Source organism: Equus caballus, chromosome 20, assembly GCF_041296265.1.
Source record: "Equus caballus isolate H_3958 breed thoroughbred chromosome 20, TB-T2T, whole genome shotgun sequence".
Classification (NCBI taxonomy): Eukaryota; Metazoa; Chordata; class Mammalia; order Perissodactyla; family Equidae; genus Equus; species Equus caballus.
Genome location: NC_091703.1, coordinates 2,333,523 through 2,356,583, shown reverse-complemented (window position 1 = coordinate 2,356,583; position 23,061 = coordinate 2,333,523). Strand labels below are relative to the sequence as shown.

The 23,061-nt window shown below is 46.8% G+C and overlaps 1 protein-coding gene and 1 long non-coding RNA gene across 2 annotated transcripts in view; both read right to left on the bottom strand.

Moving 5' to 3' along the window:
* Positions 1-6,117: 6,117 nt before the first annotated feature.
* Positions 6,118-7,752, bottom strand: LOC138919308 (uncharacterized). The gene is made up of 2 exons (XR_011429416.1): positions 7,610-7,752; positions 6,118-6,228 (listed from the first exon to the last, which is right to left on the bottom strand). It is a non-coding gene; the product is annotated as an uncharacterized lncRNA (long non-coding RNA).
* Positions 7,753-15,947: 8,195 nt separating this feature from the next.
* DUSP22 (dual specificity phosphatase 22) overlaps positions 15,948-23,061 on the bottom strand; it is a 69,606-nt gene continuing 62,492 nt past the window's right edge. The window contains exon 8 of the mRNA XM_070244000.1: positions 15,948-17,602. Within this exon, the coding sequence (XP_070100101.1) occupies positions 17,184-17,602 (419 nt within the window). The 3' untranslated portion in view covers positions 15,948-17,183. The remainder of the gene's footprint in view (positions 17,603-23,061) is intronic.

The following is a 23,061-nucleotide window of genomic DNA, read 5'->3' as shown; positions in this document are numbered from 1 at the left end:
TAAGTCTGACTTGGCAACTTGGGTTTGACATTCGGAAGGGATGTTTGAGTGTATTGTCCTGTCAAAAGCAGTTGGAATCCACTTCAGAAGCAGGTTAGATAGGGGACAGGCTGGGTGTGTGCATGTGGGACCCTCCAGCAGACAGGGAGGTGGCAGAGGACTCCTGAACCGTCTTGAACACAGTGGGTATTGCGGTTAATAGCAGGCTTCTCTATTTGCCTGCCCCAAACTTGTAAGGTTGGGGGCAGGGGGAGGTCAGGAGGAACTAAGTTTCCTCTGACCATGGATGCTGATCACTTCCCTCCAGGGAGGTTTCATCCAGTGCAGCTTTGGAGTGGCCCTGGGTGGGAACAACCCAAGGTAACTTCCTTTAAGGCTGCAGGTTCCTTGGCCCTGGAGGAAATGCTGTCGGCTGTCACACCCCATCAGAGCAGACTCGGGCTGGAAGCGTGAGGAAAGGAAGGAGAATCCTCAGGTACCAGGTGTCAGCAGGCGAAGGGGGAACAAACACAGGGGCGCTTCCCATGAATACAGTGACATTTTGGAGAATTCTTCTGCTAAACTGTTTTTGAAACACAAAGCTGTTCTGCCCACACTGGGAGGAGGAGCCCGGGGGCCACACATTCAGTCAGGGACTGTGCCTATGGCCAGGTGGACTGTAGGAGAGGTCAGGGGTCCCCAAAAAGTGCTGCGTTGGTCTGCAGCTCACCAAGTGGGACTTTCTTCCTTGACTCCTCAATCATGTCTCAGTCTAACCCAGTGGGGAAGTGAAGTAGCCATTAGGGTTCCATTTTAGGGGTGCACACATTGAGACTGAGGGTTATTAGAGGTGCCTGATGTCCACAGAAGGAGCTGGCCTTCAGAACGGCCCTTGGCCACAAGCCTCCTTATGAAATGAGCCCAATATGATCAACATTGAGACACACGGGCAGCCTCGTTAATAACCTCTCTTCTGGAAGGCTCTTCACAGTTTTCTGTGCCTGCTCCTGGTCTTCCTTCAGGCTTTACTCAAAGATCACCGTGTGGGGACCCTCTGTGTGCCCTCACTCACCCTCACACACTCACACTTGCCTTATTCTCTCCGCTCAGCTCTGCTTGGCTCTGCACACTCTACTTCTTCACTTGTTGGCATTGTGACGGCTAATCTCTGCTCCCGGAGGGTGAGCCCCATGAGGGCAGTGGCTTCTAAGCCCTCACTCACTGGCATCGCCAGCACCTAGAACAGTGTCCACATGTATTAGATGCTCAGTAAATGTTTTTGAATAAACGCGTAAACGAGTGAATGATCATTAAAAAGAGAAAGCAAATGCACACCCATTTAAATGAGACTACAGGAGACAACAACTGTGTGGCTAAAAGGAACACATTTCTAGAAGGCAGTTGGACACTTTGTCAAAAATGTCTATCTCAGCATTTGCTGCTGTAAAACTTGGAGTCAGTTTAAATATCTAATCACTGGGGAACAATTAAATACACATTAGTACGGTCACACAGTTTGGAAGTTATATTTATGAAAATTTTTGTTAACTTGGGGAAAATGCTTATAATATAAAGTTAAAGGAAAAGAGCAGGATGCAAAATTGCATGCATGATCTGATCTTAACTGAGAAAAATGCACCAGAGTTAGGGAAAATCCCAACATGTGTGGTGAGGTCACATATTATTTATATAAATTGTTTTTGTCTCCATTTTTTTTTCTGAAGTTTATACTTTTGGGGGGATAAAAATATAATCAAAACTATAAAAACATTTTCTTAAGAACAGACAACTAACACACGTTAAGACTGACTGATCGCATTGGTTTATGTCAAATGCTATGACAATGTCTCTTGACCTTTGCTTTACTCAATCTCTCAATCCATGTCAGCCCTCCATTCTCTTCTTTCTTACTGTAAAATTCATTCCATAAACACGTTTTTGATTCAGGTTACTCCTATTTTCTCACTGGTGCGTTATTCTAGATTGCTTGAAGTCTGGTGTGGGTTGAAGCTCTTGGCAGGGAAGCATAGAACTCCGTTGTGAAAATTCAGAGATGATATTCTGGGCTAGGTATTTTGGGGAAATACAAAGATCTTCCTGCCCTCAATAAATTTTCAGTTGAGTAGCCTCGTTCACTCGTCTTTACCTTGGAGGAACTACTTTTATTGAAACCACCAGTGACATTCTTCTGGCAAAAATCCAACGGCCTCATCCCTTTTCTGGGCCTCCGGGCCTCTCAGCTCCTCTGCAGAGGCTGACCGGCCCCCTCCCCATGACATCCTTCCTAGTGTGGTCTTCAAGGACACTCCACTCCCTTCATCTTCGCTTTCCTCGTCCTTTGGGTGTCTAACTGAACTCCTCCCCTCCCTCTCCAGATCTCTGAGCCTCACAATGCCCTTGAATCAACTCCGATTATCTCACCAAATTCTTCAAAGATGTTTATCTTCATGACACCAGTTCCCCTCATAACCCTGGGCCCGGGGGCTATGCTGCCCTCTTCAACCAAAAAGGTAAACCTCATCGCCACCTCTCACCTCTACCATACCCCATTTCCTAATGATTCAAGTGCTCTCTGTCTTTAGCAGAAACAGGCAGGTCTCTCTCCATCCCAAAATACTCTCTTCGCAGCCATAATTCAACCATTCAACCACAGCTTTCAACTTCCTCTTCCTGGATTGATCCTGTCTGTCCCACTCACCTTTAACACAAGGTTATATCTCAGAATATGTGTAATATCTACGGGCATGGTTTTTCAAATTAATTAATTGTTTACTTAATTTTTAAGACACTTCGTTGAGACATGATGGACATGTAGAAAGCTGTACATATTTAATGTATACAACTCAAGTTTGGGGATAAGTATACATCCGTGAAGCCATCACCATCATCAAGGCTATAAACATATCCATCCCCTCCCAAAGTTTCTTCCCACTCCTTTTATTATTATTATTATTATCATTATTATCGTTATTATTATTTTGTGATAAGAACTCTTAACACAAGATCTATCTTCTTAGCAAAGTTTGAATGCACTACAGTATTGTTAACTATAGGCACTATGCTGTAGAGTGTATCTCTAGAACTTGCTCACCCTGCATAACTCAAACTTTGTTCTCTTTGATCATCACTTCCCATCTCCTTCCTCCCCCAGCTCCTTCAATCACCCTTCTACTCTCTGCGTTTATGAGTATGACTATTTTAGATTCCACATATAAGTAATATCATACAGTATTTGTCTTTCTCTGTCTGACACCTCACTGAGCCTAATGTCCCCTAGGTCCATCCGTGTTGTCACAAATGGCAGGATTTCCCTTGTTTTTAAGGCTGAATAATATTCCACTTATGTATATACTACATTTTATTTATCCATTTGTTATAAGCATGTTTTTAATCTTTTATTTGTGTGTTTCTCTTGTAATCACCTATTTCTCCCTAATAAGTTCTAAGGGCAAGGATCTTGTTTTCTATTCCTTTATTATTTTTTACAGGACTTAAAATAGTGCTCTACACAAGGTAAGCTACCTGATGGGCAAAGTGAAGTAGAAAATTCAGGCAATGTTTCAAATAAGGCTAATTTTTAAACCTGTTGTTGAGGAAAGTAAGACATTTGGTTTTGCACTATCCTAACTGTGCATCTACATTGGCCAAATTCAGATCCTTTTTCTCTCACACTTCATTTTATCCCTACAGAGACGTCAGAGGTACATTTTACTTGACTCTCAAGCTTTCCAGATGATGCCCAACTCCTGCCAGGACAAGAGCATCTCTTCACCCAACCCTGTCTTTGTTTTCAGGAAAGCAGGTCACTGGAATTGTTTCGATGGTTCCTCAGTCTTTCCTGTCTTTATGCCCATGACACTTTTGGTAGTACTAATCAATTACTTTGTAGAATGTCTCAAATTCGGATTTGCCTAATGTTTTCTCATTACTAATTATCTGGAGGTGATGCATTTTGTCAGGAAGCCCATGGAAATGATCCCGCATTCGCCTCGGTGGCTCACATTGTGGGTATGTGAGGCCGACAGGTCTCCTTCCTGGCGATGTTGCCTTGGTCCCCTGCTTAAGATAGCTGCAGGGCTTCTCCGCTGTAAACCTACTATTTTTCTCTTTCTAATTGATCAGTCTTTTTAGGGAGATAAGTTGAGACTATGAAAATATCCTGTTTCTTTTCAAAGCCTAGCCCAGTGATTTTTGTATCCATCAGCAGATCTTGCCTGCAACAATTATTACTGTAATGTTTGTGCAATGGTGATTTTATATTTTCATCATTCCTTCCACATTTGGAACTTGGACTCTTCTGTAAAGAAGAGCTGCGCCTTCCCTGCCACTCATTTATTTATTTAATTGTTTTTAACGTCACTATGGACTCTTACATATTTACTTTACTCTGTGGATTAGAATCCAATACTTCTAACTCATGGGTTAGAATCCACTGTTTATCCTGTTGCTCAAATCATTCTAATTTTGGCCGTTGGGAACTCCTGCAGGTTGGCTCTTGTGCCTTCTTGGTATGTCCCTTTCTTTTGTAAACACGTCCCTATTTCCTGCTCCCTCAGTCTCAGGCTCATCTGGTATTTTCCCTGCTCCAACTCTGGAGTCACCAGTTCTCCACGGAATCCATCCCCACGCATTTGAATCTGTTTCACAACCACAGTTGCATTCCCATCTCCACCTTCTGGTGGAGACGCTGGCCCCTGGAGAGCAGGGTCCGTGCTTGCCCAGTCATGGCTATTTCCACCCCACCCAAAACAGCGCCGGAGACAGCTTAGGAGCTCCCTGGGTGTGCTTTGTGGAATGAGCAGAGGTTGACTTATTCTTGTCTCCTTTACTGACTTCTTTCTTTTAAAAAATATGTTTGGTTTTTTTTTTTTTTTGGTGAGGAAGATTGGCCCTGGGTTAACATCTGTTGCCAATCTGCTTCTTTTTTTTCTTTTTTCTCCCTAAAGCTCCAGCGCATAGTTGTATATCCTAGTTGTTGGTCATTCTAGTTCTTCTATGTAGGATGCCACCACAGCATGGCTTGATGTGCGGCTCTAGGTCTGCTCCCGGGCAGCCAAAGTGGAGCGTACAAATTTAACCTCTCGGCCACAGGGCTGGCCCCTCCTTTGGTGACTTCTTATGATTTAGCAGAGAGTTCTGGTGAGTGGCTGTAGGAAGAATTGGTGGTTTTGAAGCAATTCTAGCTTCTGCCAGCCTGGGGAGCCTGAAACTAGGAATCAAATCTCTGTCCTCATTTTTCTAAAAATAGTTCTGAAAGAAACAGAATCCAGGAGAGCGTGAGTCACTCCACAGAACTGAGCGCCGCGTCAGGCAGGCCCGACGGACAGGGCGTGGGCATCTCAGGAACTGCTTCATTGTTGGGCTTGGTATTTAACGTGCAATACTGACACGAATTCTGAAGAATTTATTGGCACACACATGACAAGTTTATAAACTAACAGTTGAGAGCCAGGAATGAGCTCCTAGGTGGGAAACCAAGGGTGCACAGGGGCATTTGGAGGAGGGGTGGGCTGGATACCAAGGGGGCAGCGTCGGAGCTTAACCAGAACAGGGACTTGACAGACGTGTGCAGTGCTCTCTGTCCTCGGCAAGACAGCTCCACAGACGGAACTTTCCGAACAAAGTCTGAATGACGCAGGACAGCCAGAACAGTCTCTCCATTTGCTGTTATTGCATTGTTACACCAAGGGTTCACTGCTCGGATTCGCAAAGATTCATGAAATGTGGCACACTAAAATGGAGAGCCAAGGCCTTCAGAATCTGACAGGATTGTTAAGTGTCAGACCTGGCTGCTTTTGGGCTGTTGGGCTGTTTTTGGCCTCACCTTTGGGAGGTAGTAGTAAGCAAGCAGAGTTCACAGCTCCGCCCACTGCTGACAGCCCTCCTCAGGCTGGCCCTTGCCCTCCAGGCTCCGTCCCCTCACCTGTGCATGGGTGACACCAACAGCTCCTTCATTCCACTCTGAGCAGTTACCGCCGACTGTGCACCATGTTGTGTTCTGGCCCCAGGGGAGACACAGCAGTGAGTAGCAGGCACAACACATGAGTTCTCTCCTCTCACTGGTTTGCATTTTTTGTATCAATATGGACCCATGAATATTTATATTATTCTATGAATTAGAATCCACTGCTATCATTATTTGTTTTTTTTGCTCAACTCGGTCCAGCTTTCGCCATTGGGAGCTCCAGCAGGTTGGCTTCTATGCCCTTTTGGCATATCCCCATCCTTCCGTGAGCACTTCCTTCTTTTCTGGCTGCACAGATGGAGGAGATAAAGTATTAAACAAGCAATTACAGTAACAGACAACTGCCATGCTGAGGGGGCGAGGCTTCTATCAAACGGGACTGACTCGGAGCTAAGGCTGTGGGGTGGGCGTGGGCTACAGGGGCAGGTGGTCAGGAGCGCTGCTTGTTCCTGAGGAACGAAGAACACGCACAGGGAGGGCAGGATGCTGAGGAACTGAAAGAAAGATGCAGGCTGAGGGCTGGGGGCATGTGGCTGGAAGAGCGGAGCAGGCCTGGCATTGCCCAGGGTGTCAGGGTGAGGATCTCAGACATTACCGTAAGGCCAACCAAAGACATTAAGGGTCTTAAACAGGGCAGTTTTTAGTAGTAAACGAGAGTACAACAGGACAGCATTTGCGCATAGGAGGTATCAATGAAGGCGGGCAGCGGCTGCCCTCTGTGGCCACCGCCACTGCTGCCGCTGCTGCTTCTCCTGCCACAGCTCCTCTTACCACCTTCACGACTACTGCCACTGCTGCTGCTAATTCTCACTGCTACTTTTCCTGCTACTTTACTACTTCTGCTGTGTGACTACTACTACTTCCGTATCTTTATCCCTATTTGGGAAGCTATAACAAAGTTCCGTTTTTAGTGAACTCTTTGTATCTCTGAAGGCCCCTAGATTGGATACTGGTCACTCCATCTCCCCTGTATTAAGTTACAGAGAGGTTTCTGAGACCTGATGGGCACAGTGTGTGGGGTCTGGGGACTGTGTCTGATCCCCCCGACTAGAGGGAGCCCCCAGTCCGGAGGAGACAGCCTCGACCTGCCGCTGGCCATGAGGCTGTGAAGCCACCCGAACGTCTGTCACCTGCCACCACATCAGTCACTGGTTCATGAAAAGTTGCTTTCAATCCAAACACCTCTGTCCTTCGATGAGCCTGTGTGGAGTACGTGCCACCTGCTTAGCACTGCTCCAGGGCTGGGATCCAGCAGGTGCAGTGGCTTCCAGCCCCCTCAAAGCTTATGTTCTTAGAGATCAGAGCACAGAAGAGGGCTCCCAAAGATTATCAGAGCTCCTGTTTCTATTTGTTTTAATCTAAAATCTAAAAAATAAGCGAACCTCATCCTTAGCCTAGAGAGTGAGTGGCCCTGCTGTGTCTGTCTGTCATGCTTGTGCCCCACGGGCGAGGGTCCTGCAGGGAGGTAGGTGCCCCGAGGTGCAGGCTGGTGGTGGTCCTTTCCAGGCAGACTGCCACCATGCTCTGCCGGGCCCTCCATAAGTGGATTTGCAGGTAATGCCTTCTGGTGTTAAGTAGACAACCCCAAAAAGAACCATTAGCGAAGAAACTGTGAGTGAAAGACGGCACTAACAACGAGCAAGCAAAGAGAAAAGGCAGAGCCACTTGCCTCCTCTGAGCAGAAGCTCTTTGTCAGCCACCTTTCCAGATTAAAAACATGCAGGACTCATCTGACAAGATCTGACAGGAAGATGGCTCTTTGCGGCACAGATGCTGTAGACTGAATATCTGCGTCCTCTCCAGTTCCAATGTTGAATCCTCACCCACCGTGTGCTGGTGTCAGGAGGGGGCCTTTAGGAGGTGCTCAGGTCCTGAGGGTGGAGCCCTCAGGAATGGGGTTAGCGACCCGAGAGGGCTCCCTCACCCCTTCCACCGTGTGAGGACACAGTGAGAAGACACCATCTGTGCACTAGAAAGAGGGTCCCCTGCAGACCTTAGATCTGCTGATGCCTTGATCTTGGACTTTCAGCCTCTGGAACCATGAGAAAAAAACCTTGGTTGCTTAAGATGCCCAGTCGGTGGCAGTTTGTTACAGTAGCCCAGTCAAACCAACGCCATGCATTTCCACTCTCTGTCGTTAATGCGGAAGCTCATACTAGATGCATGTGTCACCCTGCTGTATCAGCTAACGACGTCGACCCCATCCCAGGGGATGGGAGGTGTGTGAGCTTAAGGTTTCCCATCAGTGGAGATGCATTATGTAAAAGTTTGGAGTGCACGGGCTTAGAATCCCCCAACCCCCACTCACTGAATGAATGATTCATTCAATAACACTGACGCCAGGGAGAATGTAGGAAGCTGGGGGTGCTGAGGTGAACAAAACACCGTCCCCAGCCTCAGGGAGCTCTCACACACGCACACACACTTCACAGTGCAGTGTGATGAATGTGCAAGGAAGCTTCAGGATGAAGTTCTGTGGGTGCAATAAGAAATGCGTGTGGAACTGCATGTGGTCCTGCCTGCAGAGCCCAAGTCACTGGCAGTGGGGACCTGTGCACTCAGGACCTGAACTCTCTGGATTCCTGTTGGCCTCATCCCTGGCCCTGGGACAGAGCAGACTCACGGGGGCATTTCTGCCTCAGACTCCACATCACCTCTGCTCTCACACAGTGTGGAGTAGGGTCAAGACCGGAAATATCAGTACTAACCTGATACTGAGTGACATGAAGTTTGTAACTCTTGGCAAGCAGCTTGGGGCTGAGGCGGTAGCTGGAACCACCCTCCTCTTGATCATGCTGTTCTCTGATGGAGTAAAAATGAAATAAAGTACCTTTTCTCCCGAATGACAATATTATGAGGGCTAAAAATCTTGTTAAGATGCTGTGTGCTCTTTGGTAGAAGAGATGGTATATAAATCAAGAGAACATGTCCCCTCATTTTTTTTTTTTTTAGATTTTATTTTTTCCCTTTTCTCCCAAAGCCCCCTGGTACACAGTTGTGCATTTTTAGTTGTGGGTCCTTCTAGTTGTGGCATGTGGGAAGCTGCCTCAGCATGGCTTGATGAGCAGTGCCATGTCCGCGCCTAGGATTCGAACTGGCGAAACCCTGGGCCGCCGAAGCAGAGTGTGTGAACTTAACCACTCCGCCACCGGGCCAGCCCCTGGCCCCCCATTTTGATGTGCAGGAAGCTGGGGTCCCCAGGTGCTGGCTGCCTTGACAATATCTCACCATCTAGAATGGACGTCACCCCCGCCCCCCAGTTGCACTTCAGGTCAGTGCCATGTCTCCAAAGTTGGGGTAAACATTCCTGAGTGCCATTTAAAAAATAACAGTAACTGATATCTTCTTATTTACAAAATTAAATGTCTCCAAAGAACACCTAGGAATGAGAAAGAGATCACAGAAGGCTGGAGAGGAGGGGGGAGGTACTGGCAGAGGGGCGGCTGTCAAGAGCGAGCCAAGCTTCCTCCAGGGACCCCAGGTTTGGGATAAAGTTCCAAAAGGTAACAGTTTCCTACTGAATGGAGAGTTTCCTGCTCCCAGAGATCTGTGGGTCTCCAGGGGTGGCAAATGCTTCCCGAGGGGGCAGAGTGTCACCCTAGTGGAAGAACAGACGTGTTCTTAGGGGAAGAGTGACAAACAGCAAACAAACATTGCTCCTCTCTGAGGTTCCGGGAGCTTCTTCCATTGATCGATTTTAGAGAGAAGATGCACACAAAGTTACGTGTCAGAACATTTCCCTTCTCCCTCCCACCTCCCACCACTGAAAATCAAAATTTGTACCTAGAATAGTTTGTGTAAAAAGTGAGAATGGGGAGGAGGCCTTCACTTACATCTCCTTTTAATTACCTATCAAAAAAAAAAAAAAAAAAAAGAGAGAGAGAGAGAGAGACAAGTTAAATGGGAAGCCACAATCCACTGTTCTGCTCTGTTGTACAAAGTACAATTTGATCTGATATTTCTGGTATTTAAATGTGCAGATCTTTTGATCCACAGTGGCACTTCTGGAAAATTATCTCAAGGAAAAAATCACTTAGACTTGCAAAAATGCGTGCACGAGGGTGTCCAGGGAACGCTGTGGATCCCAGCCCCCAGCTCCCAGGCCCCACAAGCTCCTTACGTGAAGATGGACCTTCTCGTCGCTCCCACCGGCATTCACTTCCATCTTGCTTGCTGCCGTATCCCTGGACCTAGAAGACTGCACAGCCACGGTAGGCCTTCAGTTAATACTTGTTGAATGAAGAATAGCACTGAAAAAATTGGCTCCAACTTCAGTGTTCAAAAAAAGAGAACGTATCTTCCCAGCATGTAACAAAGAGCAGGAACACATTGATGGAAGCAAGGAGGGCAAGCATGAAATCCTGGAGTGTTTCTAGAACAGAGGGTAGAAGCTCAGAGAGGTGGTGAGCCCCCCGGCGAGGCGGGAGCATGCCTGAGCTTCTCTGTTGAGCTGCAGGAGTGCTCTCGGAACAGCATGGCTCTTAAGGTCTTGTGCATCCACTGCGTTAGTTTTGGGGTCAAAATTTCGCGTTAGTCTAAAGCTAGTCTTTATCAGGCTCAGCTAGGCTTCAAGAGTTTAGGCTGATGGTAGCCCTAGAATTTCAAGTAATCAGAAATCAAGAGGTCTCGGTTTCCTGAAGGTTTGCTCCATGCGGAGTGTGGTGCTTGATTCCTTCCTCAAAGACATCTTTTGCCCCAGCGTTGGGCTTTCCATGGCTACTTGTCTTGCCCCACCCTCACAAGAGGGCTTAACAACACCAACAAGGATACAGGTCCAATAGATCATAGTTATGAATCAGTGTGGCCTTTATAATGGTATAGAATTAGATGTCTTGACGGAATGTCAAACTACACTGTTAGTAAAAACAAAGCCTGATATATTACAGTATCTATACCATAGTATCATTTATATGAAACTCCATAAATCATCCATCTTTCTATGATCCACCTATCTAATCTGCCTAGAGATAGCAGGAGGAATGTTCAGGAGATGTTAAGAGGTGGAAATAATTTTTACTTTCTTTTAATCAGCATATGTCATTTTTATCTTCAGAAAAAAAAGCTACTTTTATTTTAAGAGAAAGACAGACTAAGGTTATCATATTCCTGAGCTTCAAATTCAGGTAAGGCATTTGATCGCCCAAGGTGCATTCTCTGTGAATGGTGGTGGAAAGACTGAGCTGCAACACTTCTGTGTGGAGGTATATTGTGGTTTTTTACAGATTTAATTTTTTAGAGTAGTTTGAAGTTCACAACAAAATTGAGAGGAAGGTACAAAGGTTTCTCATATACCCTGTGTCCCACCCCCAATACATACACACACACACACAGCCTCCTCTCCTACCGACATCCCCCACCAAAAAGGTACATTTGTTGCAACTGATGAGCCCACATTGACACGCTGTTGTCACTTCAAGTCCATGGTTTACATGAGGGTGCACTCTTGGTGTTGTACCTTCTGTGGGTTTGGACAAACATATAATGGCATGTATCCACCACTATAATCTTAGCCAGAGTATTTTCACTGCCTCTGCGCTCTGCCTAGTCATCTCCCCCTCCCCTACCCCCGCAACCACTGATGTTGTGATTGTTGGAGTTACAGCTTTCTAAAGGCAAAATTTTCTTCCCTCCTGCTTCTTTCTTTGGAATTGGATTTAGAGGAAACTTTGTTTCAATCCAGGCTCTACGACTTAGCAGCTGTATGGCCCTGAGCAAGTTATTTAACCTCTCTGAGCATAAGCGTCCTCAGCTGTAGCACAGACATATACTATCTATCCGGCAGTGATGAATAAATGTGCACAAAGTGCTTATGGTAATTCTGAGGAGTGTGTGTATGCACGTGTGCCTGTGCACACATGTAAATGCATGCATGTATTGTGTGTTTGTATATCTGTATATATTGCATCGTGTGTCGTGTGTATCGGTATGTTTGTGTGTCATGTTCAGGTATGTGTATACATATGTGTGCACGTGTTATGTATGCATGTCATGTGTGTGAACACATGCATGTGCATGTATGTGTTTTGCACTCCGTTTAATGTTACCATATATTTCTGACCTGGTTTACTATTAGTGTACACAGGAGGTGCTAAGGAGGCTTGGGGTGATAAAGGACATCAAAATGAGAAGAACCTCCAGGAAACCCCATTCTGCCCCCTCTCTCCTGGCAGCCAGAACATCAACCCCAGTCATCCACCCCCTTGCCCTTCCCCGTCATTGCCTGGGTCTTGCAGGGCTGAGGCAGAGCTGCCCCTGGAACAGAAGAGGGGTCAGAGTGAGAAGTTGCCCCGGGCAGCTGAAACGCCACTGTTTATTTGTCAGATTCCCATAGGCACCCTCTGCCGGGGATGGTTTACTGACTCACGTCACATCAGGCTCCACTTAGGTTAGTAAGCTCCAACAGAGAACTTGGTTTCTAATTCGTCATCACACAAAGCTCAAAAGAGCTAAGAGATAGGATTCCACCTCTTGGCGTCTCAACCACCCCAGAGAAAAAACTGAGCAGTTAACGAGGCCCTGGTCTCAGATAAAACAAAATATTTAAATTCTGGCTGAGTTCTTCTTATTCCCAAGAGGGGAGTGCTGCACCAAATGCTGGGTGATAAGAACTTCTTTGGTTCTGTTTTTCCAGATCCGTTTTCTTTTAACCTCTGCCCCCGTGTAAACTTTAGTTACTAATGTTAAGAATAACATAGCAGATTCAAAATTCTGGAACTGAACTGGCAAAATATAGCTAGAGTGCATAACATTGGTCCTCAGGCCACAAAAATTATGGTGCAATCTTTTGCTAAATAAACTTAATGTACTTTATTAAATGCCTTTATTTTAAGCCTACCAACAGTTCCTCAGCGTCCTGGGAATTTAAGCTGTACAAGCCAACATCATTTGCTACTTTTCTTTTGCTAAATTTTCAACACCAGGTGGAATTGAGATCTCAGACAGGAAATAAGAACTGTACACTCTTCTCCTGTCACCTTTCTTATTGAATAACATTTTAGGAGATTCCAGAATTTTCCCAAATGATAGAAAAATGATCACTTTCACAAATGAGTTCGTATTTTAAACATACATAAAAATGAGAAAAACAGAACCCCAAAGCAACGACATCTATTACAATCAAAGGGAAATTTCCATCAAGAAACACTTGATTTTAAACATGGACCCCAATGATAAGTGGAAATTCAGTCAAGTCTAAGCCAGGGACTCTCAATTTCTGCACCGTCGACGTTTTGGTCAGGTGCTTCTTTGTTGAGAGGGCTGTCCTGTCCCTTGCAGGATGGTTACCAGCATCACTGGCCTCTATCTAACGTGTGCCAGTAGCAGGCCCCACTCTAGTTGTGACGATCAAACATGGCTCCAGACATCCCACAATCAGATCCAGTGGTCCAACTCACTAGTGATCAGTCCTTAACTCCCGTAAAAATATACCAGGCGATTCAATAAAAAGGAAAGAAACATCAATATGTGCTACACCATGGATGAATCTCAAAAACTCTGTGTTAGGTGAAGGAAGTCAGACACAAAAGACTATGTACTGCATGATCCCATCTAGAGGAAATGTCACGAGAAGGCAAATCTGCAGAGACAAAGTAGATGAGTGGTTGTCAGGGTTGGGGGTGCGAATGGAAATGAACTGCACACGGCGGTGAGGGATCTCATTGGGGTGAGGAAAATGTTCTGCATCTGGATTATGCTGATGGCTGCACAACCTGGTAGGTGTACTAAAAATCACTAAATTGTACACGTTAGATGGATGAATTTTATCGTATGTAAACTTGACCTAATAAAGCTGTTTAAAAAAATGTGAAAAAAAATAAGAGGCTAAAATATGTTGCAGAAGAAGAGAAAATCAAAACAGGAGGTAAATCTAATCCCAGTGATTTCCTTCAACTATGGGAAGTAGGCTGCTAAAACCAGAGGTCAGATCCCCCATACTCTGTCAACCCAAATGGCCGTTAGAGCAAGCCCACAATATTTGTGCTGGCCAGACAGCTGCAGCGTCTGTTAGCACCTGATAGAACTCCACGGGCTGTTTAACAAGTTCTGGTGTGCGTCTTTCTGTGGAAAATCATGTGTATGCATGGTCACCCATGTTCAACACAGCCAGGACGAAGGCGGGCTGATTAGCAGGGCGTTATCTTGTGAGATACTCCATGTTTTCTGTTAGCACATAAAATAGCTCGCATTCATGATGAAACACGCCTGGGTGACATTACATGTGAAGGGAAAGGTTTGAAACCACCCAGAATCCCCCACTGCCCACTCAAACCTCTGTATGGTAAGAAAAGTTCCTCTGTCTTTGATCTGCATTAAATGACAGCTGCTGTTGCTATTCAGAGAAATGCTGGGGACTCTTATTGTAAGTGGGACAGCACATGTCTTCTTGGAGAATGTTTAGCTGCTGTTAATTTACTGTAAGAAGCGCTCACTCTTTCCTTAGAGACCTAGTCATCTTCAGGGGTCATGACCCGTCGGTGCCAGCAGGCGGGTGCAGGAGCTCCCCGGTCAAGTCAGAAACACTAACTTGGCTGAATCCTCAGCCCTAAATGAGGCAGCGCTTGACATTTCTACAATCTTCAGTTCTGATGGGGCTAAGAAAACAAGAATGGGTTAGAAGTTGAGGCTTTTGAGTAAGTTATCCCAAGACCTCAATCTGGCAAAGTTTTGGGTAAAGGAAAATATTACTAGTAAATTCACCACACCCCCCACCCCCCCACCACTGGTGCAATCCTTTACTGGTAACTATGGGAAAAGGGAAGGGGAGATAATTTCAATAATTGAAATTCGCCCAAAGGCCACACACAAAAAGATCCTTTCTTTTTTGTTTTTTTGAGGAAGATTAGCCCTGAGCTAACATCCGTGCCCATCTTCTTCTACTTTATATGTGGGACACCTATCACAGCATGGCTTGCCAAACAGTGCCATGTCCACACCCAGGATCCAAACCGGTGAACCCCGGGCCGCCAAAGCGAAAAGTGTGCACTTAACCGCGCGCCACCGGGCCGGCCCCAAAAGATACTTTCTTTTTTTAATGACTCTACACCTGATTTGTTACAGAAAATTGAAATTCTTTGAATTCCGTGTTTATTTTAAGGTCTAGTAAACTGAGGACTGGAGAAATCACCCTGGACCTGAGCAAGAGGGCAGCCAGGAAGATGCTATGCCAACAACGCCTGCCAACATTTCAGGAAAAATAATTGAAATAATAAATAATTCTGATTAGGCCGATAAACCTGGAAGCTGAGGGCAGGACGGATGCTGATCTTCCTGACTGAATCCCGCCAGTTACCTAGAACACGCTGTGTAGAACGTTCTCTTGGATGTTTGCTGATCAGCTATGATGCCAGGCAGTGAAAGGGCATCGGGACAACAGTGTCTGTCCCGTGCTCTGTGAAACGGACACAGCACGACTTCACAGGGACACTTTGCAGAGCAGACTTCAGGAAACAAACAGAGCTTAAAAATAAGCATTTCCTAAATATGGAAATGAGAAAACGGTGACATCACTAGAGAAGACCCAAAGACTTTTTTTTTTCCACCTTAAATGTTGCCTACCTCTTTTGGGCCAATAAATAAATCTAAGCTTCAGAAGTAATTTTGAAAAGTTTCTCTTCCACTTATTGATGGTTGTCAAGCGCTCTGATCGGGTGGAGGAGCACATGGCTGGGAAAGTGGACCCTCGCTGCCTAAGTGGCGCAAGTTCGCCGTTTTCCAAAATACCATGTTGTCTTTTACTTCCAAAGAATGTCATGGTTTTCTGCTTTCAAACCTTTGAGTTTTAAACTTATAGAAACCAAAGTGTAGGGGTGCTGATTCGACATCGAGTAGGTTTTTGCTGGCAAAGAAGCCCGAGACATGCTCACCATCACACTCAATGGCTGTCTTTCTAAAGGTCCACTCCTTGTCTCCTTAGAATGGCTGTCATAACTACTTTTCCATTGCCCCATTGCTTCTTTTCCTACTCAAACTTTTCTTTTAAAAAAATCAATTCTTTTCCACAGACTTGAGAGCTTTTTAAAATTTTATTTTAAGTTTTGGGGCAAAACAAGTCTTGCCTCTGGGCAAGATGAGGTCGACTCTATGGTCTTCAACGTGCATTGACTCGTGGCTGCCGAGCAGCTGTCCTTAGTCCAGAGTGGTGTTTCTTAGAGTGTGTCCTCAGCGTGTGACCGCCACAGATGGAGCACCTCCAACCCCTGCGCACATCCTCAGGAGCACAGGGGCACTCCCTCTGGGTGAGGGCTTGCTGCGGGACAGTCCATCCTGACCCAGCTCGGCCCTCCTCCCTGTGTGCTCAGTTCTGGGCCCACCTCAGAGCCTCTCCCAGGCAGCTCCCGCCTTGCCTCTCTGGCTTCTGTTCTGCACTTGTGTTGCTCTTGGCTCTTCTAGCAGGGTTCCGTCTCTGTCTGCTGCCCTTCCTAACCTAGATGCCACTCACTGCCTTGTCCAGATTTCTTCAGGTTCTGGATTCCAGACACAACCAATTCAAGTCTATGAGCCTCAAAAACGCTATCAGATCATGTGGAGACAACATTCTTTTGTAGACTAGTTAACTGTGGCCTCTTCTACTATTCACTTCCACTTTATCAATGCATAAATTAGTCCACTGAGAACCAACCATGTCATATGACAAAGTTGCCTCAACCTTTGTTTCTAAATTATTTTGGCAGGTTATCTTTGTTTTGCTCACATGAAGAGTTTGCTGTCCATTGATTCCAACATGGTGTAGTGCAAAGAGCACTAGACTGAGTCAGACCTGAGTTCTGGATCTGGCTCTGCTAGTCAGCAGCTAAATGTGGGTGCTGGTGATCCCATAGGCTTGTTGAGATAATGAATTAATATACATGAAGGTGCTCTATAAATGGAAAACACTTATAAAGCATTATAGAATTGACTAAATAAAAGTAATTTTCTGAATTACATTGTAGATTTCTTTTATCTTGGGAGGCAAACACATTTTGGTAATCTCAGAAAGAAGCTGTGGGACAGAAAATCTAGAGTCTAGATTTTTCCCCAAAAAACCTGAAGAAAAGATGTTGTAAACGAAAGCAGATCTGTAGTACACCTGGATACTGTCTGTGCCCCACAGTAACAAGGGCACTTCAGAGCTGGGTCACGAGTCTGTGTGGGGCCCTCGCCGTCAATGTGCTGGCCCGGGGCTTGTCACTCAGAGTGTTCAGTGTTAGTGCGTGTCTTTTCTAGAGAGGTGTGCGAGTCCAGCATCAGAAGTTGTATATCTCTAAAAGAAAAGTGGCTTTAAGCAACCGTTACAACAGTACCGTGAACTTTGTTCAGAGCTAGTTTCGCAGCAAACAATCAACATCAAAGTCTTCTGAGAAATGAGCATAAATTGTGAGAAAGGCAGTGAATGAAGAAATCCAGGAAGCAGAACAAGGTTATCAGATAGTGCATGGATTTGAGTGAAAGGGGACAAGAATAAGGTCAACGACATTGTAAGAAATAGATAATAGTTGAAAAATCCAAGCCACGAGAAGATACATGAAGCCAGGAAAGGTGGATGGGCTCTGGTTGGGCTGCAGCAGCAATTCACAGGGGCCCTGGGGCAGGCCTCCCCCCTGTGCCCGAGGCGGCCCTCAGTCCTCCCGCGTGGACGTGGGGGCTCGGGGATGGGTCGGCTCACTGCTGCACGCTGATGGACTTAAACACAGAAAACGGAAATGAACATGTTAGCACAATTATTTTTAGCTTAAGAAGCAAAATAAAACAAGGTTAGGATGCTAGTGGGAAGGCCTTGATAAAAGGAAAGTTTAAGAAGCTAAGATTCAATTCCCAAAACATGTGACTTTATTATTATTTTTCTTTTAAAGAAAGGCTCAGAAACAAATGATGGCAGCGTGTAGGGAAAATTATGAAGCTCCAAGTGGGCCAACCAGGTCCTGCCCATTCCTCAGTGTGCTCAGACTTACAGTTCCCAATGTGCTAACTGCATGCAGGCAAAGAAGGTCCTCAGCATATTTCCAAGAATTGGGTGGCTGCAGTGACACTGAGGAAAGTGAGCTGGGGAGGCTCTGACAACAGTGAAGCAGGGAGGAGCGGAGAAAACCACAGGACCAATGATTTGACAAGAGTTCACAGGAGAACAGGGCGCAAGGACCTGCTGTGCACCAGGCCCTACCCTCAAGGGGCTGGAGGTCCATTGGCAGAGGCTTGCACCCCTACATGAGAGAAATGCACTTGGTGACCTTCAGCACAGGGGAAGGGTATGTTTTATGACTGGTAGTCACCAAAACTCCACATTTTAATTAGGTCCCATCACCAAATAGAGGTGTGCTGTGGTTTCTGCAATAGAGGAGGTAGTCTTAGTGAGTTGCATGTACATAGAATTATTATAAATCTGACTCTCTGAAATACAGGAGGGGAGAGGGCAATTTAAAGACACAGTAATGGAAATTCTTTGACAAAGAGAAAGCGGAAGCTTCAGCCTCCATTGACCTCTTCTGAAATGTAGATTTTCTCATATTGAGCCTCTTACAGAAGGGATGCCAGCAGGAGAGCACAGCACAGGAAAAGCAAAGCAGCTTTCTCATCCAGGGTCCTCAAAAATAACCATGGTAATCTTCAAGTATCTTTGAAGAAAGGAGCAGAAAAAATGAAAGGAACATGTGAGAAGTCAGAGAATTTTCATGATCTTTTCACTTCTATCTCTACAGCGAAAATGAAATGGAAACAGCTGGCCAGGTCTTAGAAAACACGATAAAACCGAATGAGACAGGGAGACAGGGCTCCCGCTGACACAGGCCACAGTGGGATCGGACGGGCTTCAGGGCCTCCTGTTTCCTAAGAGAAGGGGGTTGATACGGAAAAAAGAAAATGAAGCCCAGAAACGACTGTAGTCCTTCATGAAGGACCTTGTGAACACTGGCGCATCCTCGGTGTATTTGACACCTGCTCCTCTGTGTGACCATCAGTAATGCTCTTGAAATGAAACAAGAACAATGTGGGACAGAAAAGAAATGCATGCTGCCAAAATGTTCTTTTATTGAATTTTATATTTATTATAATGCCAATAAATAGAAAAAAATAAAATAAATATCACAGTAAAAACAAGGAAAAAGTCATGTAGTAATACTTTTTAATTACAATAATATATATTTTGAAAAATGGGGAATAATACATATACCTATATGTCAGTCTGTCACACTGATGAATAATTACAATTTGTTTTTGAGCCTTAACTTCTGCAAATTTATCAATGATTTGTCAAAACTGAACTTCTCTTTATGTCAGATTTGTCGATCTATCTTCACCTATCATTGATCACAGAACATTTTTGCTTTATTTTAATTTTGAGAAATTTTCTTTCACATTAAGCAACAGATAGACAAAAAGGAAAAGTGTTACACAAAATGGTAAGACTGGGAGAAATTCACAAAAATCGCATTTCACATCAAATTCCATGAATAGCATGTCTACGTTTCTTTGGGATCAATTATCTTTCAAATATCTCTGCTGTCACAAAATTTTAAAGACAAGAACATTCAAGTGGTCCCCTGGAACGCCAGATTGAAGTAACCGACTCTGTCACCTCTCCTCGGTTATTTCAAATCTACTCTGCAAGTGCAGAAACGTCATGTCACAGGGGTTGGACACCAAACTGTCCCCATGGAGCTCAGATTCCAGATCATTTTGAATTTACTGAAGAAGGAAAACAGATGAGCTGATTCTCTCTGTGCCAGTCCTGCCTGTTAACTGGGAGTTCTCCATTCGCCTCTGTACAGAAAACACTTACTGAGGACAGGCAGCAACAACATGCACATGTGAAGTTTACATGTATATTCTCACAGCTCTACAGTAGATGCAGCCATCGCTTACAGCTAGAACTTAGATCAACAAAAGGATTTTCTGGGGGAGGCATATGTTATCACTGGAAAGGTTTAGGATTGCTGGCTCTTGGTAGTAGGAAAAAACCAGACCAACTTCTAGTTGTTTACCACTAAAAATTGTTTTTACTCAGTGCTCCAGAGCCAGTGTGTTGCACACCTCCTGCCCTGGGAGCGAGGGGCTCTGCTGCAGCCCTGGTGGCCACGGAGGCTGCAGCTGCTGTGGGAGGGACAGAAGCAATCCCCAGCTCCTGGTGCTGCGCCCACACCCTCTCCACGCGCCCAGCTCTGCTCCGAGCAGGGAGCTGGGGCACAGCGCGAGGGCAGCCCTGCCGTGAGCCCTCTGTGGAGAAGTAGCCCTGCAAGGTCGCCTTACAGCACTGGGGGTCCCCGGAAAGGAGCCAGGCTGTCCCTCCCTGCGAGCGAGCGGCGTGAGCCCCCGAGCTCTGGTCTCAGGGCCCCATGGCTCGGCAGCCGGAGCCACTCATCTCGGGGACCAGCCACGCCCGCCCCAGGCTCCTCTGACTGAGAGGATGTGGGACTGCCCTGCTCCTGACAGCCCCCTGCCCCTTCAGCCCCCTCCCCTCCTGTTGCAGGCACTGCTCACCAACCACTGTTGGCACCCCAACTCTGTTTCTGCTTCTGGAGAACTCAAACCAGCACCGTCTGCCACTACTTCAAACTGGCGATTATCTAAGTATCTTGTCACCTCGCCTGGTACATTGGTCTTTGGAGAGGTCTCATGGACAGCCAGTCCAGGCCACGGCTCCAGCCCCTCCTAGCTGCTCTATCTTCCTGCCTCCGGTCCACACCGCACAGGCCCAAAGCAAACCCCAGGCCCCCATGGCTGCCTACTGCTTACAGGGCCGGGACATTCCTGGGCACTGGAAGCCAGCTCCTGCACCTCTAGTCCCTCTCGTGGTCACCTTCCCTGTCACAGGTCCACGTGTGGCTTCCAAGTCTACCATGTTCCTACTCACCTGTGCCTTTACCTGCCCAGAATGCCCCTCACTCTTTTTCCAAGTTTTCTATCCCCAGCCAGGGCACTCTCCATCAAGCATCTGTGGTCCTCTTGGCCTGCATTTGTGCTTCTATGCTCACCATTTGCTCTGAAAACATCCCGAGTAACTGCCTTCTTCACTCAACTTAACTGAACAGTCTTTGAAGACAGGCCTGCCATGCCTGATTCTTCCTTTCCCCCCGGCGGTCTGCACGGTGCTAACATTACCACGTCTCACGCAGTGGCTCTCATGGCCGGCCATGGGCACTGTGACGTGACAGGCCTTGCAGACTATCCTCTCCTGCTGTTTATGGGCGGGGGTCTTGTCATGGGGGCCCAGTTCATAGCAGACGCTCAGATGCTATCTGACCCCGATGGCCTTTCCTTGGAGGGTGTCATTTCTCCAGATAGGCCACGGGAAAGCACAGATCAGTGGGGGCACATCAGCAGGCATGGATACTTCTAGAATGCTTTCTAAAGATGAAAGCAAGTGAGTCATAGGCCAAGGTCCAGATACTTCTGGGGCAAAGCGTGTAGGAGCACCCAGGCTCCCCACTCAGAGCCACTTTTAGTATCAGCTTGTTAACACTCAGATACTTCTTGGAAGCTGGTGGCACTTCCTCCATCACTGCGTCTCTGCCCCACCCATGGCTGCTGGCCAGGGCTGCCTATTGTAAGGCAATCACCCTGCTCTCTCCCCCATGGCCACAGCACGTAGAATCCTCTGCTGGCCAGCTTCCCATTGGGTTCGAGGAGACGGAACAGGAGGACACTGGATGGGGAACTTCCACCCTGCTCCCTCCTGGCCTCTCCACACTTCTTACAGACCCGCCCTGCTCTGGTCCTGCTGGGCGCCACTGCACCTACCAGCTCTTCCTGGGCTCTCGTAACCCCATCTCTCGGCTCTGCCCCTCAGCCCCAGGGGTGGAAGAAGGTCCTGCCAGTCTCTGACTGCAGCAACATCCACTGTCGCTTCCCTCGCCTCTCTCCTTGATGAGTGTCTCCATTTGACTTATTTAGGTTGAATAACAACAAATCCTTGTGCTTCTTGCAGAAACCTCACCAGAGCTCCTCAATTTGTTTAATGGTGGCTCGCCAAGGACAGAACATCACAGCATTAGGGTGCCGGGCACTCAGCACCCCCACAGCCATGGAGGGGGCGATTCTTTATTCCTGCAAAGGGCCTTCTGGGGTTCCGGGATGTCCTGGTACTCTGCCTGCTACTCTAGGCTGAATCAGAAATGCCCAGTTGGAGGCAGGCATGGTGGCCACAGCGCACACACAGTGGGCACGTTTTGGTGGAAAGAAGGCACGGACTTTCCTTGTCACTATCTGTCTTCCAGCTGAAACTCCCCACAAGGCCTCTAATCTAACGTGAACCCACCTTCAGAGAACCTGAATGCACATGCATGGCTGCTACCATTTCATTAGCTCGGCCCTCCCAGTGGAACTGGCATTCTGAAAGGAGTGGTGACTTTTGGGCACACCTGAGTCAGACTGCTTGGATTCCACTCCCTACTTGGACACTTTCTGGCCCTGAGGCTGGACAATGCTCAAGTTCTCTAGAACCTGGTTTCCTCATCTGAAAAATGAGGACAATAGTACAAACTATCCCACAAGATTGTTGTGAGGACATGATTTTAAGAAAAAGTCTCCATGAAGGGCTGACCATCTTGCCTTCTAGATGCGAGGTCTTTAGGATTGGAAGGGGCCTTCCTCGACACGTAAAACGCACCCAGGAAGGCTGCGAGGCTGCCTCTGGCCACATCACTGGGCCACTAGACAGGGTGCCATCCATCACTGCTAGTTCCTTCCAGGGGGTTTCTTTCATGCTAGTCCTGAGAAGAAGTTCCTCCCATGAGTGGGTTGCCTCCTCTGGGACTTCCCCAAGGTATTCCAGAGAACCAGGATCAAAACGGACCTCAGCCAGGCCTTCCTGTCTGTGTCTCCCATGGCTGCCTCGTCACCGGTCCAGGACCTCGGCCTCCCACCCGCTAAGAACCACCTCTGCCCCTACCTGCTCCGTCAGGACCTGCCCCCTGTGCTCCCGGCAGGTGGAAGACAACGGGCAGCAGCTCTGGCAGAGCAGAGAGCAGGCCTGTCTGCTGTGGGATAGGGAATAGCAGGGCAGGAAATGGGTTTCTGCACCCCTCTGCAGTACACCTCTGGGACGCACCTGATTTCTGGATATCCAGGCAGGCCTCTGCACCTCTCCTCTCACACCTCCTGGCCTTTCCCTCTGTCACCACATCAATATGGAGAATCTGGACATCTGA